Source organism: Pezoporus wallicus, unplaced genomic scaffold (assembly GCF_028554395.1).
Source record: "Pezoporus wallicus isolate ANWC-B61680 ecotype Strahan unplaced genomic scaffold, APGP_CSIRO_Pwel_v1 contig_8437, whole genome shotgun sequence".
NCBI classification, from domain to species: domain Eukaryota; kingdom Metazoa; phylum Chordata; class Aves; order Psittaciformes; family Psittacidae; genus Pezoporus; species Pezoporus wallicus.
The window spans coordinates 140,414-160,621 of NW_026636299.1; the positions used below are offsets into that span (position 1 = coordinate 140,414).

General features: G+C 33.9%; 1 protein-coding gene across 1 annotated transcript in view; it reads left to right on the forward strand.

Moving 5' to 3' along the window:
• The window catches only part of CNTNAP4 (contactin associated protein family member 4), a gene marked incomplete at its 5' end in the record, with an annotated part of 164,635 nt that overhangs the window by 121,635 nt on the left and 22,792 nt on the right, over window positions 1-20,208 (forward strand). Inside the window, 5 exons of the mRNA XM_057399931.1 lie at window positions 9,103-9,273; window positions 14,175-14,393; window positions 16,651-16,890; window positions 18,223-18,447; window positions 19,705-19,838. Of these exons, the coding sequence (XP_057255914.1) occupies window positions 9,103-9,273; window positions 14,175-14,393; window positions 16,651-16,890; window positions 18,223-18,447; window positions 19,705-19,838 (989 nt within the window). The remainder of the gene's footprint in view (window positions 1-9,102; window positions 9,274-14,174; window positions 14,394-16,650; window positions 16,891-18,222; window positions 18,448-19,704; window positions 19,839-20,208) is intronic.

The window sequence follows — 20,208 nt, forward strand, 5'->3', positions numbered from 1 at the left end:
TTATACAATTTGAGTTATCAATAAAGCATTACATGAAGGGGAATTCATAACTGCTTATCGTATATTGGGAACATACCCTTCACTAGATATGCATGCTTCCATAACCCAACCTTATACATATTAACTCCTCTGAGTGTTTGCATAACTGTGAAAACTATACTACAGGAGATTAATCCAAGTATACTACAGGAGATGAGTCCAGTATATGCAATACCTATGAGCAAAGTTTCAACTCCACACAAGAATTTAAAATTTGGGAAGTTATACAGTAATTCAAAACATAAAGCATATGCATCCTGTATGAAGTAACCAGGAAAATATGTGTGAAGAAACTGCTTAAAGATAATGAGACAAGTGGAGCAAAACTGGTACCTTAGTGAATATTTGTAATGACATTTCTGATTTCATTATTTGTCAGCAAAGGAAACAGATTTTGGTTTAAGTTCAATTGTAAATTAATGCACAAAATTCTATGACTGCTGTAGTATCTATTTTTATTCATTATGTGATTTTTCTCCATAATAATATTATGTGTTTGATTTACAAATTTCTTCAGCCGTATGATTAACAGGAAATGAATTCCAATTAAAAGTGCCTATCTGTACTTTTAGGTTCACTCGGGATACTGCATAGATAAATAAATACAAATACAAATGTATTTATTTTTATGCTATCTCTGCTTTCATTCCTGTGGCTTTTCAGGGAAATTTATAGCTGGAAGATTTGTAACAGATGTGTCTTACAGCAGTGCATTCTAATTTTTTAATGGAAATTTGTAAGACATGAAAAATACCCTGTTAGGTGCTTCCTAATCACTTGTCTGACATCAGATTGTGAGCTCATCATTTATCCTACCTACCAAAGAACTGGTCAATCATGGTGTTATGATATAGGATTATGGTATAATTGAGAGTGGGAAGGAACTAATGAGGTCTCCTTCTTAAACCAGGATCAGACATGAGCTCGGACCAGCTCTCTCAGGGCTTTGTCTAATTGGACCTTGAAGCCCGCAAGGATGCAGCATACACTACATCTCCTGGCAGCCTGCTCCGCTTCTTGTCTGTTGTGGAGAATTCCTTTTACTTAAATCAAGCCTGAAATACTGTTGTTTCAACTTATACACATTTTTTTTGATACTCACATCTTGCACCAGTGCAAAGAGCATGGCTCCATCTTTTTGATAATCTTACCTTAGGTTTTGGGGGCTGCTGTCATGTCCCCCAGTAAGCTATCCCTCATTCAGGTTGAACCAGTCCAGGTACCTCAGCCTGAAAGTCAGGAAAAGTGCTCCAGACCTGAACATCCTAGTGGCCTCTTTCATACTCATTCCTGTTTATCAATGTTTTTCCTGTACCGTAGGCCCCAAAATTGGAGGCAGTGTGTAAATTTTATCTACAAGTGTTGGGTAAAGGGGAATAACCACCTCTCTGAACTGACTGACCGTGCTCATACAGCCTATGATGCAGCGGGCCTCCATTGTGGCCAAGGGCAATAAAAACAGGGATAATGACAGTGATGAAACAGAAGTTTTTGCAGCTTCTGTAGTACTAAGAAGTGGGCAAAATTTCCATTTCATTACTCACCAAGTTCCCAACTATAATTAATTACATAACCTGACCCCAATTATCACAAATCTTGAAATGTGGAAGCCAACTAGCTTCCCCGGGTGAGTCATTAAAACATACAGACAGTTCTGACACCCATTGACCTCCCTGCCTTTATTTGATGTTTGCTTTTTCTGAGTGATTGAATTGTGGCAAAATTTCACACTGATATTAAAGGATAACTGTGTTTCTAGACAAGCTGCAATAGAGAACTCTAAAGTATCATGAGTACAAACACAAGAACTGAGTCTGAATGTCAGAGACTACATTATAGAATTTAACTTCAGAAATTTGGAACTAAAATAATCTCAGTGAAAAGACATTGCAGAATATAACAGTTAATGGTAATAACAGTAAAAACTTTAAAAGGAATGTTCACTTTGATTTTTAAATAAAAACAGCAATAGTGCAATATTTCTCAGCTGTTTATATCATAAAGACAAAGATAATAAGAGATGCCATGCTTTCAGGGAGGTAGGGACTAAAATTTGAGAGAAATTTCTGAAGGAAATATTAATGTAAAGTCATAGAATTTTTGCATAAAACCAAAGTGCAGGTTGTTGAGTAAAAATGTTGATTGTATGATAATACATAATACAATATAAAAATTTAAAGTGTCGTATAATCTGATGCAGAAGTCATAACATATTTCATATCATATGTAACATATAATAAATTATTTATATTCTATACTTAGCACACTATATCATTCTACATGACTTATGTTAAAATGACAGATAATATGGACTATAGCATATGTAATGGCTGATGCATAATATATATATAAAATTATATTAATACACTTTATTATATACAACATAATTATATGTATTAAAATAAGTATTCTATCTTATAATTTTAATCATTATACTGCAAATGACTGAGTGTACAACTTGCTGGAATTTTTTGCACTGTTTTTTATATATCAGCAATGGTTTTTATGAAGAAAATTAGTGTTTCATTTTCCAGAAAATGTATAGTAGTTGTAGCAGTTTCTGAGCTCTACATGTTAAATTTCACAGTGGTTGAAACTGGTGAAGTCTTAACTGTCTTGTAAGATTGGCAGTAATATAGCACTTTGAAACTTCAGGAAAGAAGCAGTTGTTTATTAAGACTTTTTTTCTAATCTGAGGTTGGAGACAACCATGAGGGCCTAATTAAATTCACTGTTAATGACATTTATTTTCTTTTCACCTTTGGATAGGTGGAGAACACAAAAAAGATCTAGTAGAAAATACCCATTTCTCATAAGTGCTGTCAAACAAAAAGGTATCATTTTGGATTCACAAGTGTGATTTGAGAACTCTCCAGAGAGATTATTGCTTATTTCTGCTTTTCTCACTCTCTACAACTAAATTATACAATTCTACTTCCTAGAGTATATTCTTTTATTAAGCACGTTTTTTATTCTTTCTGGAAGACATAAGTTATTCTGAACTGCTCACTGGCATACCATATGCAAAAGTATGGGAGAAGGTTTACTTGCATTTGTGGTACAATTAGACTTCACTAAATGATTTGAAACTGAAAGATCATAAATTCTAAATGCGTCAATAATGTAGTCCTTGTAGGAAATCTATTTAGAGATTAAAATAATTGTTTATGCCTACAACAGAATCAGGCAGATCCATAAATATTTTTTTAAGTGAATTCTCATAAACCACTGTTGGCTAAGTTTCAGAGTCAGAGTTACTTCATTTGGTGCTTCTAAGAAATCATGTATCATTGTAGTCCAGAGGAAGTTGCCTGTTCTTCATTGCACATTTTTTATTTTGACTCTTTTATTTAACATTGCATTTCTGTACTTGTTTCTTTTTGTTAGGTTTTATGGATTGACTCACTTCAATGAAGTGTTTTGTTAGAAAGGCTAACTATATATTTGCTAGAACAAATCAGGAAAAAGTAACAAAATAAAAGAAAAATAATAGCAAAAGCAATACCACCAGAGGGTTTTTTTAATGTACAAAGTTCCATCCAGATATGAATATGGACCTATTTGATCAAGTCCATAGGAGGGCCATGAAGATGATCAGAGGAATGGAGCACCTATTCTATGAATGCAGACTGGGAGAACTGGGCTTTTTCAGCCTGGAAAAGAGAAGGCTCCACAAGGACCTTACATCAACCTTCCAGCAACCTAAAGAGGTCCTGCAAGACAGCTGGAGAGGGACTTTCATACAAGGGCATGTAGTGACAGAACAAACTGTAATGACCCTAAACTGAAAGAGGGGAGATTTAGGTTAGATATTAGGAAGGAGTTCTTTACTGTGAGGTTTTCGAGGCGGTGGCGCAGGTTGCTCAGGGAAATTGTGGCTGCCCCATACCTGGAAGTGTTTAAGGCCAGGTTGGATGGGGGTTGGAGAAACTTGTGCTAGTTGAAGGTGTCCCTGCCAATGGCAGGGGATGGAACTAGATGATCTCTAAGGTTCCTTCTAACCCAAACCATTCTATGACTCTATGATTCCATGATAATAATGATTTTTCTCTGCATTTGTGATAGTTAGCTATCTTTATTTCTAAGATGCCAAGGTGAATGGAAGTAGAAACATTGTACAGGAATATGGCCATTTAGATAAATTAGGCCATACGGTTTGGTGACACTTGTCTGTACACATGTGAGTAGCACTCACCTGTTTCTTTAACATTTAAAATATATCACTGTATTTTCCTTTTCTGTGGAACAATATAATATTCTAATAAATTGCATGCCAGCACTGCTGGTATCAGATTATAAAAATATATCTAAATATAGTGAAAGTTAAGAATAGAGTTTACCTATACCAGCTGAATAGGGTAACAGGTAAGACTTTGAAGTATAAGAGGACAAAAGAAATTTGGGAGCACTAATAGATATATCATGGTTTTCATTAAAAAAAAATAAAATAAAAAAGGCATCTCTATTATTTTTTATATTATTCAAGAAAAAAGCCACATGTTGATAAAGTGTAATAAAGAGCTTTACTTAGTATGAGTAGATTTTTAGAAAAAACACACCATTCAAGGGTTTTTTTGTTGTTTTTTTCCCTGCAAGAATTGACTGAAAATACTCCCATTAATTACTATGAATTTCTAATACCTATTAGGACATACAGATATATCCTGAAACCTAATGGTCCAAAATTATGTGTGATCAGCAGGTAATTATAATCTGTTAATATCAGACTGATTCTTGGCCCAAAAATAGAATTGATGGTACAGATCTTAATTGAATGAAACTGAATATAAGGATAGGACAATGCATTTTAAAGATAATATATCCTTCAATATGAGTTTATTTACAGTAAATTTGGCCACACTTTTGAGGAACTTCTGTAGTGGTAAAGGCAAACTGATGGAGTGGTATTAGAATCTAGTAAGACTTTTGGAGGAGTGTCATATACTTGGTTGAATAAAAAATAATAAAAATAGGGGGAGATCCACAAATTCAACTGCAAAATAATAGTACAAACAGATAAATGTGATCAGATAATCCATTCAATGTGAATTCCCAGTTCCACATTTAAATAAAAAAAAAATAATGTGAGCTTTGGATATAATAATTTTAGCTTTGGATATAGTAATTTTGCTTCTTCTTACTTAGCTGTATAATTTTGATCTATTTTTGCTCCAACCTCAGTGTAATCAACATTATTTTGATCCTCTTTACTATTTCCTGTATGATCAAGAAGTTTAATACAAGTCTTTTCTTAGTTTTACACTATATAAAAAGGATGTAAGATTTAAGGATTTAAAGAAGTTGAAATGCGCTTTTTATTGAAAGTCTTTTAAGCTAAATATCTTCACTTAATTCAGGCAAAATCTGAAATGATATGCTCAACTTAAATGAAGTTCCACAGAGCAAGAACTTTCAAATAATGCTCTTGAAAGCAGGAGAGAAAGTCAGAAAAAGATCCAGTGGTCAGGATTTGAAGTTAGGCCAGTGGGTTGAGTGTATATGCAGACATAAATACACATAAAAATAGATAGTAAGAGCATTTGTGAATTTCCCATAAATGGACAAATTAAAATTTAATTGATTAAATATTTGTTTTACATACTCTTTTACAAACATGAATTAAATCAGGGAATTTCTATACATTCTCTAGCATATCAGAGGTAAAATCAGATTATTTCAGTTGTGCCTTCTAGTCTTTTAATCTATGAATCTTATAATAAGCAATGTAGCAGAGCTGGAAGCAGTGATATAGGTGGGGCAGCTGAACTCTACACATCCTCAGAGGCAAACAGGTGCCAGCTGGTCAGACTTCATAATATTAGGAGAATAGCTTTTGAAGAAGTAATTTGTGCAGCTCCGTAATTTTGGCCTGCTCTCTGCTGCACTCTAGGAAGTGAAATTTTTGTGTGTAGCAAAACTGACAGAAACTTTGGGGAAATATGGAAAGAAATAGATGTAACTAAAACATAATAGGTAGTGATGATTTTGCTGCTTGGTTTTTCACAGTATAGTGAAGCACGCATACAACATTACGTACACCCCACATACCCCAAAACAAAACAGAATACCAAACCAACCAACCAACCAACCAAATGCAGGTAACAGATGATCACATAAGTTAAATGTCAGTTTAAGACACCAAGGAGGTAGGAGCAGACCAAAGACAAAATCAAAGAGGGAAAATCCTCATCATCTACTGCTACATTAGATCAGATAACCCAGTAGCGTAGATCAGACAGGCTAATGGAATCTGCAATTGCGAATGAGCATGCTTTCTACGGTATTAACCTTCTACATTATTACTGCTGTGTATTTATAATCTGATCACAGTGACATTCTAGTGAAATTCGAGGATCCTGTCAATGTACCAGAAACCAGAAGCTGCTCTTAGACAGAAGAGCACACTCTGCTGGAAGTTCTCTCAGTACCTTTTAAGTGTTTCACAAAATCTCTCTAAAAGGGAGAATATAGAAAAGATGAAAGGTACATTGAATGTTATCTTTACAATCACTATGGTTGTTTTTAAAACACAGCAAGCACCTCCAGATTAACAGCAGTATCCCTTAGCTATATCAGTGTGTAAAAGCTGTGTAGTATTTTATGTGTCATGTCAATTTGAGACTTGTTTTTTGTTTGTTTGGTTTTTGTTTAGGGAAAAGGGACACTAGTAAGAATATTACATACAAAAAATATTTTTGGCAACATAACTTTATTTTCTCTGCTTCAACATTCACTATCAATGTTGGAGTTTCACACTGAAAGAATGATGCTGCAACACTTAGACATATCAAAAAGAATTGATACAAGTAATAAATAGATTTCAGTTTTCATTAAAAACCTGAAGACTGCTAAAATTTGAAATTGTAGAAAAACAATTGTTTTGAGTGTTACTTTTATTATGTTTGCAACATCAAAGTGGCTAATTATCTGTCTTGTTCTCATTTGTCCCTCTTTCACTTTACAATTTTAAGTTGCTAAAACTAGCTGCTATATGCCAATAATGAAAGTCATTTTTGCAATATAGGTATGCTGCTGTTTTGTTTATAACAAAGAGGAATTTTTTTTTTTTTTACTCATAGTAAGACTGAAGTTTTAAAAATAGATAAAATGCTAAATATTATTGATTTATTAACTACATGGCATTTGGCAGTCCCAGAAAAATAAATAAGAGACTGTGAGCTTGATACTGTAAATTGAAGAAGTTATTTTCCCCCCGTGATTTATCCCTACATAGGTTACATTATAATATACTTTTGCTGCTTTGGTATTTAACCCTTTTAGAGGGTTAGATAGAATAGCGTAGCTTAACATTCATAAATCACACAATTTTCAGAGCTGAAAAAACGAAGAGCTAGATAAGACAGGAAATTAATAGAGGGAGAAAAAAACTTATTATCCCTGCTGTCCCCCAGAGATCATTCAAATGCTTCATTGAAGCTAATTGTATCATTACTGGACTGTTACTGCTGCTATTGTCTCTCTTCTAATTACTAGCAATGTTTTACCAATTTTGTAGAAATTACTAGTATTAAACTTCCCAGTGTTTGAATTACTGGTAACAGCCAGCTCATTGTTTTTTAAATCACCATTATATACTTGAGTCATAACTGTGGTGAAATTTGCTGTATGGAAACCATGACCTGAAACAGTTGAGGAACACGGGCTTAAAATTGATCTCAATATGTAAGGCTGCTGCTTTCAGTCGATAGCATTTTGCACAGGATGATAACTCCAAGGAGCCCATCAGACAGCAAGGAGAGGAAGGTGCAAAGCTATACTTTCACAATCTGAGCCATCTATTCACAGCTCTGCCCTGCCATGTAAAAGTTATCCTGAGAGCTGGTCTAACTTGTGATGTCTGGCAGTACTCCCAGATGGTGGGTGTCACAGCAAGGAATTACCGGAATAAGCACAAACATACAGCCAAGCAGCTTTTTCTAGGTGTGGGATCTGAACCCTGATTAAAACTCTGCTAAAAAGTCAGGAGGAATTAGTGAATGGACTGATTTTACTTCACTGGGCTGTGGACCAGTCCTTTATGTCACACTGTATCATAGATTTTGATTTTGCAGGTCAGAGAGAAACCTAAAGAAAAAATAACTAAAAAATTCTCCCCCCACTAAAACCAGGGAGTGCCTAGAGCAGAAACCACAATTTTGTATAGTATTTAGGCTCAGATCATAGGATTATTAGGAGAATGTGCAATGGCCTTGTTCAAGTAAGACAGAAAGGTACTGAATGCCTTATTTGATTTAGAGAGCAATATAGCTCAATAAAGAAGTACAGATACATCTGTAAGAATTCAGCAATAATAACAAGGTACCTAGCTGAACTCCATAAATGCAGATTGTTCTTATTAGAAGAGGGTGTTGTTACAGATTTTCCATAAACTTTTTAATAATCAAGCATGAAATCTAAAAAATTATGATTAAATGCCAGCTAAAAGAAAAATGAAACCAGGGAAATATCTGTTTGATCTTGTAACCTTTTTATAAGTAAAAATTATTTACATTGGATCTATCATGTAAGCAAGAACTCATGAATTTCTGAGCTGCAGAAAGCTAAAGATTTAATTATTTCTTCCACAGTAATTACTAGGAGCTGTATCCCGCCTCTTTGTGCTATGTAGTAAAACAAAAACAAAACTTTTTTACTTGTTATGTGAGAAATATACTGTCACAGTTACAGTGTATACTAGCTAATGGAGGTATAGTGCTTCATTCAAAACTCCAATGTTTATTTCATAAAAGGATACATCATGATGTAACTGGATTGTCTAGCTGAAATGCCAGGCATTTTATTTCCCATTGACTGGTTTTTTTTGGTTGCCTGAACTGAACAAAGTAATTATTCTTGCTGAATCATTTTTCTGTGTCTCCAGGAACTACCACTTTTTGTTTTATAAACTAAGCATGAGGCTTCTGTAGAAGTTAGACTCTCTGAACAATGTAACCCCTTCCTACACCTGGGCATTTCCCTTAGATTAAATGATTATAAAACTTATACTGGCAATATTAGATAACACTGTTTATCTATCACGTAATCTTTCATTTTGATAACCAGGAACATTTTGGAATTCAGCATCCTTCAACACAGAGGCATCGTACCTGCATTTCCCCACCTTCCATGGAGAGCTCAGTGCAGATATCTCATTTTTCTTTAAAACTACTGCTTCCTCAGGAGTTTTTTTAGAAAATCTGGGAATTCAAGATTTCATAAGGATAGAGTTATACTGTAAGTAACACAAATATTACTATTACTGTTGCTATTATTAGTAGTAGCACTGTTAATATAACTGACTTTTAGTAGAATTATCTTAAAGGGGGGATATTTAAAACTGCTCTCTAGCTTTATTACTTTTACTACTGCTACTGGAGCTTTATAATCACCCCAAAAATTCTAGCACTGAAACTAAACAGCTATCTATTCAAAGATAATTTCTGCCCTAAAGAATTCTTAACCTAAGAGAACAGCAATTAGACCCTGAATGCTCAGATTATTCTTCCTTCCCTTACTCACTGCATCCCTGCCACCAAATTCTCTCCCTCTAGATTTTAAGGCCCAGCATTACATGTGGGTGATTAACTCAGTCACAACATCAAACTCATACCTTCTGTGGCACAATGTTCTAGCTTAGTCACGCTTTCTCATCTTTATTTTTTTTTCTTCTTTTCTTTGTACATGCCCAAATCTTTAGACATTTACATATGAATAAATTTTTGTTGCACAAGAGAAAATTAAATGTCTCACTAAATTCAGTAAGAGGACTAACATAAAGTTAAAGCTTTTATCTTAGCTGACTTGATGCTTTAGTACTATATTATTCATTATTAAAAGGGAGAGTGTGTAAAAGGATGAAGTAATTTAAAAAAAAAATTGATTAATTTGAATGCCACATAAATGAAAAAGTCTTATAATTGATAGGTGCCTGTAAGAGTTCAGAACTCTTTTTTTAACTTGGGATTAGACAGTTCCTTATTTTTTTACAAATCTGTTGTGTTATCACACTCAATTATGTTCCAGTGAGGTGTAGAAATGAATATATATATATAATAACATATGAAGCAAAATAACCATAGAAAAGTTAATGCACCTTTATTAAAAGTGAAATATTCAGCTTGCTTTAGGGTTTTTTGCTGATACAAATACTTTAAGGTTTTGAAACAAACTGGGAAATACCTACTGTGCTCTTCTGTACCAGTTTAATGATAGAATATTGCATAATGGTTAATCAGTTTGGTTTGTGTTATCTTAAACTGTAATGATTTATTTGAAAAATACCCTGTTTGCAACAATGGTTTTGCCATGTTTAATAAGAGTATGAGCTGCTTTCTGTTAAAGTCCTGAGAACAGGTGAAAACACAGTAGCACTATAACCTCTGTGTAATGCAATACAGAAAATGTACTAGGTCAGCACTTAGGTGCAGAATCTCTGAAACAGTTATTACATTCTTGAGTGATAAATGATTTTCCATTTTCAAAATAAACAGTTGAATTATGGAATCATTAAAGGAATGCTTCTGAGAAGTAAATTTATTCAGAAACTTGGGAGAAAAGCATTGCTCTTTCTTCAGAATAATAATATGCAGATAAACTCATGTCACTTGTACCATTCATTCATAAGCATCCAAACTACTGTATACTTTTGTTTTTGCTATGACTTGTTACAAGTGAGGATGGGAGAAAGTGAAAGGCTGAACTGGTCTGTATTTTTAGCATTGAGAAAAACAAAGTTCATCTCATTATTGTATAGCATGTAGAGATATTTGTTCCTTTCCAGAAACATCTTAATTAATTGAATATAGAGGCATATAAATTTTTGCATACCATGGGTAGGATTGTTTGTAGTGCACACAGAGTTGCACATGTTTGCACTGAGTGTAATGTCAGAAATAAGCAATAGAAATTTCCATCACAAGTACCTTTTCCTTTTTCCCCCTCAAAAAGAAAAAAAGAAAAAACATCCCCTTGAACATTTCATTTTGTATAGGGTTATTTAGATTTCATCATCATATAATCTTTTACAATAGATTTGAATGTAAATCACCAGCCTACACTTGATATTCTATTAATAGTTCCACATAAATCAATGGTTAATGAAAATGTCAATGTTTAAGATAAGGATATTAGAATTTATTTAAAGTTCATTGTGCCATTAATATTTGGCATTCCACACTTGTGAACACAATGATTCTTCTTAGCACTTTATTGATTGTTCTAAAGCTTTATATCTAATTATTTTCATTATGACATAATGATCTTTAGAGCTTTAAGTCTAACTTTGCCGAAGAGTCTTAATAAGAAATGTGAAGTTTAGTGTTGTTTGTTTAGTGAAGTTATAAACACCACAGTGCATTTGTGTATAGTATTTTAGAAAGTTTTTACAAAAATGGAGGTGTGAATCCTAACTGTATCTTAAAACACAGAGGAAGTGAATCATCTTGAAGAAAATACTTGATATGGTTTTTTTTACAGAGTTATGAAGAACTCTAGTCTTTGGATTTTTATCTGAGTTCCTGTGGTATTCTGCAGAAGTGGTTGAAAGCAACAAGACCGATTCAACTCTGAATAGTACCCTATTAAATACTTATATGACTGGAGGTTACATCCTATAGCTGAAAGTCTGAGTAACTATTTTATACTGTGCGCTCACTGAATGGTTATTTCATATTTAAAAACAATGACTTAAATAGAAATTTGACGTAGGGTTGGGAACACTATGGTGTATTAATTTGAAGAGTCTTCTGCAGTTGCTTTGGAAATAGTTCTGAAGAGTCCAATAGTCAGTAATTGTTGATCTTTTCCCTAGTTATTAACTAACTGTCTAGGATAAGTGAAATTCAGTTGTTTACTTTATGGAAAGTGCTTGGGTTTGTATTCTGTAGCATATTACTTGGTAATCACTTTCTGCTTCTTCATGTAATGTCTAACCTTAATACTCTGAATGGCTCTCAATGACTGTGCATTCTAGTTATTTTAATCACTAGACACTGAACGCTCTCCATGATTACCATCAACTGCATCTTCTGCTCCACTTTGCCAATCTATAGCTGTGTTCTGCCTATGAAATCATCAGAGCCACAAAAGTTCAGAAAATTTCAATGTTCAGAAAATTTATAATGTTCAGAAAATTTTTGAGTAATACCAAATTAGGTAGGGCCCACAAAATATTTTTGCACCAGAAGAGAACTCCTGGATGTACCCTCCTCTGCCATCCATGAAATGACCTAAGCACTCTTTGCATCAATCCTTTGTCACAGGAGGACAAATTTTAGAACTCAGTCAGCCCCTCTCCATGTCCTGTGGCATACCTTTCACAGGTGGTTCTACCACTGTGAATATAAATGTTAAATTTCTTCCAATTTACTGTTTAGCTAGTTTTAGCAGAAATATTAAAAATATTATAAAAAGTTAATTGAATATATTTTTCACATTTTCTGGTCAAAGTTCAGACACTCCAGCAGATGACTATATGGCCATCCTTGCTATTTGTCCCTTCATTTCTGGAACTTCTGAGATTAATTCTCTTTTTTCAATATTATATTAGTTTTATTTATTCATATTAACATAATTCATTATTTCAGTGGTTATTTCAAACTCAATATTACATTATTTCTTGCCTTTAAAATCTGAAGAGTAACATTATTTACAAGATCTGTTATTCTGATATGCTATTTAATAGGAACATTCAGTGAGTTCAAAGCAGAATTTGTGTTTTCAGAGTTCACTCTAACAGTATCTAGAGGATTACAAAGACCTCCCTACAGAAGGTAACATTCAGCAGAAATTCTCTTTACCCTGTCTCATGGAGTTTCTATTGCCTTTGTTCTCCTACTGTGTGTTGTGGGTTTTTTTCCTTTTAACCCTCAGTAAGGGGAAACTGAGCTCTCAACTTTGTCCAAATGAAACAAATTAATCCTGAAACTCATTTTACTAAGAAACTATTTTTAGACACAATGTATTTCTTATTATTGTATAAAACTGATGATCTTTATGCAGAAGAGATCAGTTATTATAAAAGGCATTCTGTTTAAAAATTGACCTCACATTATGCCCTATCTTATGTAGTGAGTCAAATGCCTGGTGTATTTATCATTTCACATTTGTCTCTCAGGTTCATCTGTTACAGAAAAGTGCTTTATAATAACGAGATTCAGGGTCTAAGGGATTGCAAGTGTGTGGCATTACTCAGTCTAAAGGTTGGCCAAAGTGGATCTGTTATAAAAAGTCTAATGTATCTTTTAAAGGTGAAAAAAAGAACCCAAACAATTGATTTTTTTTTTTTTTTTTTAAATCAGCAAGTGCATCTTTGAAAATGTTGTTTGAAGCTGATTTATTTCCCTTGACCACTCCAAACTGGTTGCTTTTCTCTCAGAGTTCAATAACACAAATGGGAACCTTTCTTCTAGATTCATGGAATCTTCTCATACCTCTAGTCATTTAATTAATCCCTTAGTAATTAAAAATTGTGGTAATTCCTTCTTTCGGAATTACCTATTTTCATACATGATTGTCTTTGAGTATGTGAAAGAAACTGTTTCAGGGAGGATAGTCATAATTCTCAATCTTCTATTTCATCTACCTATTTTGACCTGCAAAGACTTAGTTATGATTTTCTAAGCCAACTATAAAACCATATAATGTGAAATATTGCTGATGAAATTGCTCAATTTAATTCACATTATACATAGCCTTAGAAACTGTGTTGAAATTTACCCTCTGATATTTGTAGAGATTCTGTGAGTAAAACAGACAGTAGAAGATGTCGATTGAATTATAGTGGTGATAATTTAAATACGGTTAACAATGATAACCAATTAGCATGTAGTCAAGAGATGCTATTTATCCAAACTGAAAAATAATGAAGCTAGAACATTTTACTGTTTCTTGACTACTATGCTTTCTAGATGTCCAGAAAAGGTTTGATTTTCATGCTGTGAGTGAATCATTGTTCTCACTGTCAACGAGTGTGAAGAATGAGCTTTGAGGGTAGGCCTCCTGAAGTAGGATTTTCCACTAAGTCAGTCTTACTCCAGTAAATAGTAGGCTACACTTTAACTTGTTCTGTTTGTGATTTTGTGAACCAATTGACTATGAACTAATTTAAATATCCTTTATTACTGACCTCTTTCTAGCTCCTTCTGAAGTGCTTTTTTCATTTGATGTTGGAAATGGACCTAGTGAAGTTACAGTACAATCACTCACTTCCTTAAATGACAACCAGTGGCATTACGTGAAGGCCGAAAGAAACATCAAAGAGGCATCCTTACAAGTAGATCAATTTCCTCAAAGGTCTCACACTGCTCCACCTGATGGGCATATTCGCTTGCAGCTCAACAGCCAGCTTTTTGTAGGTAGGCACTCATTTCACAGAATCTTTCTTAGTTATGGTGGAAAAAAAGCAAAAAATAGAAGACAAAAAGGTGACAACTGAATCTTTTGAAGAGAGTTTTTATGATGAGATGGGAGTCTCTTTGAAACATCCATGGAGATGGAGACGTATTTTGACATTACAAATTCAGTGCATTCACCTGTATTGAGCTGACAGTTTAAAAACTGTTTTGATTTATTTACAAGCATTCTGTGTGGCTCATTTTCTCATATAATGTTTAGGAGAATAATTGTATTAGAAGAGTGATTCTGTTTTGCTTTTGGATTTGTGTGCTTTTTTCCTCTCTGAAAATTTTTGAAGATCCCAGAGTAAAATGTAGTAACATTCATTATAGTACTGTGTACCTTGAAATCCCTTATGAGTTTGTACAATTATTTTGAAATAATTTGGAGCAGAACTGTCAAAAAATGTTATTTGCTTAATTTTATTCTGATAAAACAGTGCTTTTGAAGTGTGACATGACAAATGATGGTGATTCGTTCGAAAAATTTGTCATGCATTTCCTGAAAATAATTTGTGAGGATTAGGTATGACTGAAGCAAGGGTTTTCTGGTGTAACCTGTTTTTGCAATTGACTGTAATACTCTCATGTAGATTAATATGGTGTGTAGTTTATTTTGTGTTTGAGTTGAACAAGCCTTTTGGATAATGCAACTTTTTACAACTCCAAACTATTTATAAGATATTTTCATTTCTTCAATTAAATATAATTTTATTCAGTGGTGGGAGTAGTAAGATTTACTGTTTTACTATTTTTTCTGACAGTCTGCTTGTACAGACTCAGGATTGTCTGCTCAAGCCAGTGAAAGGATTTAGAGAAAAATGAAATATATGGTATCTGAAGAATGGCATTAGCAGAGGCACTTTACTTACATGTTCACTCGTTTACTTACATGTTGTCTCCTACAGCAAGCATCAGGTACCTAATACCTGCCATAGTCATGCATCAGTCAGTCACTAATGTATTAAGAATGACATTTCTCTGGACTAAACCACTGTATTTCTTGGATTTGTATACTCTGGTTTTCCAAACAAGCCAGAACAAAAGCCTGAATCTCCCACCAAAATGCTTATTTTAGAAGAGATAACATCAAATCTTCATATTGCTAGATGCTTTTGTGCCATTATGTCTGTTAATAAGAACAGCTATGTCAAGATTTTCCATGTAACATCAAGAATTCTACAAACTTTGAAATAGAAAAGTATGAAATCCACATTAAACCAGAAGTTTATTTGAAATGCATGAGAATTATAAGTTGTAATCTTACATATTGTGCAGTATTTTCTGCTTTTACTTTTTAAAAGAGAGCAAGTGACGGGAAATATGATTAAGTTGTGCAACAAAGGACAAGAGAAATGGCATGTAGATTGCACACCTTGCTAAGCAATCGGGATGAAAAAAATGCTAGTGGTCAGGAAGTGTCCTAAAAATAAACAGTGAAAAAACAAATGAAGCAAAAATTAGCCTTAGGATTGCCCTGTATCCTTATCACATCTGCTTGGTATCAGGTTTATCCTGACTGCTATTCTTCTGTAGTGAGAGGGATAAACATTCCTGTTATCCAAGAATGGACACAGCTTGTAATATGGGACAGAGTATGTCAGGCCACACACTATGGGGTTCTGTGATCTATACCAAAAGACACACAGATGGACAGAGACACAAATCAGTTGAATAGCCAGGAGGATGTAAAAAGGTTAAAACTGTACAGCTCATCACTCTCCAATCCTCTTTTTTCTTTGGTTTGTTTGTTTCTTTCTTTTTTTTCTTTCTTTCTTTTATATTTTTTCTCTTTTCCTTTTTTCCTTTTATTCTTTTTTCTTTTTTTTTTTATTTTTCCTTTTTTCTTTGCTATTCTTTTTCTTTTTTCTCCCCTCACCTCTCTTTTCCTCTCTTCCTTTTCTCTTTCTCTCTTCTCCTGTCTTCTCCTCCCCAAATTCTGCATCTTAATCCTTTGTCAGTTAATAGAAGTATGCATCATTGCTTGGTATCTTACTGTGCAAAATCCTTATTTACCATTAAATCTTCAAGTGTTTGCTGTAATTACTTTACAAAAAACAAATCAGATATGCTTTTAAAGCTATTTATAAGTATTTATACATGCATAAGCTTGAAACTTGAAAATCCATAATATACTGTTCAGGAGCTGTAAAGTATAAAGACGTTTTTGCACATCAATGCATTTAATTTTTTTAAAGATCATTTGAATTTATTTCAGGTGGAACAGCATCCAGGCAGAAAGGATTTTTGGGATGCATTCGCTCGTTACAGTTGAATGGAATGGCCCTTGACCTGGAAGAGAGAGCAAAGATAACACCGGGAGTTGAACCAGGCTGTCCAGGACATTGTAGCAGCTATGGTAAACTGTGTCACAATGGTGGAAAATGCAAAGAGAAATACAGTGGATTCTCCTGTGACTGCACTTTCTCTGCTTATACTGGGCCGTTCTGTAAAAAAGGCAAGCATGTCTTTTAGTTTTGTCAGTTATTGAAATAGGACCATACAGTTCAGAACAAGATCTTGACAGCAGTTTAAGGAGACGCTTAAATGCTTGTAAAATATTTGTATTACACTAATGTAGAGAAACATTCAACTCATTTTTTCAGAAAATCTAAGTTTTGCTAAATACTGTCTTCTAGAGATGTGGTCAACATATTTTGCTTAAAGCAGGATCATTCCAACTGAGATTAGCACCATTATTTAATGTTATGCAACTCCTTTGATTATTTAATATTACTATAAGTTATGGACTGTATCTTTATGAATATTTTTTAATTTCTGTCTTGTAAGTCAATCTCAAAACTAAGACTAAATTTGGAAAATGAGATGCAGAAGGTAAAATCCTTTTTATCATGAGAACAAAGTGAAAACAGGGCTGAGCCTAGTTTTTCAGCCATTTTAAAGGAATTCTTTGGTGATGATGTCATACTGGTAAATGATCTAATTAACATCATGGAGATTGGCTAGTGGAAGGTGTCCCTACCCATGGCAGGGGGGTTGGAACTAGATGGTCTTTAAGGTTCCTTCCAACCCAAACCATTCTATGATTCTATGACCATAAGTTGTCAAATTTTAATTTTAAGAATGTAAATTTAGAACTTTTTGTATTTAAATATAATTCCAATCCGTGAAAAATTATTTGCTTCCTCAATGTATTAAAGGGATTATGCACAGTACCTTGTGGCTTAAATGTCATAACTCCATGTTCCTCTAAATTAGTTAGCATAACATCTATCCAGCCACCACTGCCACTAGAAGTATGAAGGGCTCATGTGAAGTTCTTCCATACCTTAGCTCACCTGTGGTGTTAATGTCATTGAATGAGGAATGATCCTTTCCTCCTCCCCTGCAAACAGCTGAAGAGGCTCACGGTCACAATCTGTGTTTATTATACTTGCATGGGTAAAATGACTCCTGTTGCTGAAAGTGTGGGATAACCTGTAGGAATAATACATATGAGAGAAAACATACTGGTTTTGAGGACATGGATAAACAAGGGAAAAAAATCCCAAACAACAAACCCAAAACCATAAGTGTGTCTAAAACTAGACAAAAAGAAGCACTTCATACAACAGATATTTAAGACACTTACCTTATTGGTCTTGGTCTGCCCATGTTGGGTCTTATTTTTTGCTATAGTTCTAAATATTAGTTCCATTTATATTTTATTTTCAGCTTTATTACAATCATAAAGAATACATTTTGTCTTCTTCTGTAGCAGAAATAAATAGAAAACAGAGGTAGTCCTGTTGTGCATGATATTTAAAAATCTAATTACTTTTTGTTTCAGAGATCTCTGCCTATTTTGGGACAGGCACTTCTGTCACATACAATTTTCAAGAATACTACACCTTAGCTAAAAATTCCAGTTCTCACGCTTCTTCTTTCTATGCTGACATGACACTGAACAGAGAAGTAATTACGTTTGCCTTCCGAACAACGCGGACACCAAGCTTACTGCTCTATGTCAGCTCATTCTACAAGGAATACCTCTCAGTCATTCTCACCAGAAATGGTGAGTGTTCAGATATGTCATCTGGAAACAAAAATAAACATCATAGCTGCCAACCCTGATTGCCAGACCTGAATCACAAACTAAGCATTGTTCTGTTGTTACTTTGAATGATACATTTATTTTTCAGCTGTACTAAGCAGTGTTTTCCACATGAAAAACATTCCTTCTAGTGTAGTTTCAATTTTTACTACTGATTTTTATCATGTTGGCAGAAGTAGTTATTTCTGGAAATTCTCTAGAAATACAGTAGAATATTTTTTAAAAGTTTTTAAATGAAACTCAAAAGATTGATCTGTCTGCTACTCACTCACCATGTTAATTGACATTCTCATGTTAAATAATGAAATACATTTTGAAAGTGCATTATCCATTTCCAAATTAAATGGGTCATTACATTCAAGTAGTTTCATAAGCTACTTATATACCTATGACCATACACATATACACTGCTGTGAAAATACACATAACATAATTGATGTTTCAATTTACGCTGAACATCGGGTGTTAGTTATATCTTTCTTTTCATTCTTTCTTCTATGTCTAGATCTTTTTATTAATTTTTTTATTTAATTAAAAAACCTCACAGACTGAGGTGAATCTTTGGGTTTATCAGAGACTTTGCAGTCACACTGGTTCTGTGCTCAAAGAAGGTTCTGTGCTTTCCCAAATACAGATTTGGATGTAGAATAACCTTAGCATCCTCCCCATCATGAGAGGTGGAACATGGTTTACTCCTGACTGGCCTGGGTATGGCCTGAGCCTTGCTTTCCGAAAGATGAGTATAAAGTTGTAGTCTGTTTAGCTACAGCTGAGAGGAAATCTCTGACATGGAAGCTATGCTGTGCCTTTGTTCTGTTGTGGCAGAGTCTGTGTGTTAGTGTCTGTGACAGTACACTGGGTGTTAACAATAAATGGAAGGTGACCTAGAAGTTGCTAACTGCATCCAAGTGAAATGGCAGATGGCCAGAAGTTTACAGGCCCAGACAGTGTAAGCACTATTAAAGAACAGTACTTTTACAGTACTGAATTCCATTTGATAAGTCACGTTAATATGAGTTATCAGACCAACCCTTTCTCAGCTGAATTATAAAAGTACTTATTAAAATCTCTGCACAAATTAACTAATTTTGGAGAATTGTGACAGTTTATGGCTTTCTTTGCAAATACTTCCTACCTCCAATATTACTATTGTATATGAACTGCACTGTCTGTTCTATATGCAGTGTACTAATCTTTTTGCCCTATTTAACCCTGTAGGAAGTTTACAGATCAGGTACAAGCTGGATAGCCATCAAGATCCTGATATCTTCAACATCAGTCTCAAAAGCCTGGCTGATGGACAACTGCAACACATGAAGATTGATAGAGAGGAGGAAATGCTCTTTGTAGAGGTAATTCAGTTAGATAAAAAAAAAACAACAAACAAACCACAAAGTGGGTTATCTTAAAAAAGTAGAATACCTCAAGCAAAATTAAGTAAAAAGTTACAAAGCAATTACCTCAGATAAACTGTACTTTAGTATCTTAAGTAAATAAAGCAAAGGATAGAAGACTTATGATGTACAGTGAAAATCTACATTAGGCAGTCCCTTTGGTATTAATTTTGTCTATTCCAAAAGGTCAATATATCACAATTTTATAGGAAAATCCAATTAATTGTTTGATGGTTAATTTTTCAACATTTATGAAATGCGTATGACTACTGATTTTTTGGGGGGGGGTCTTGCATTCTGGTTTCTGTTTCAAATTACGTATCAAACT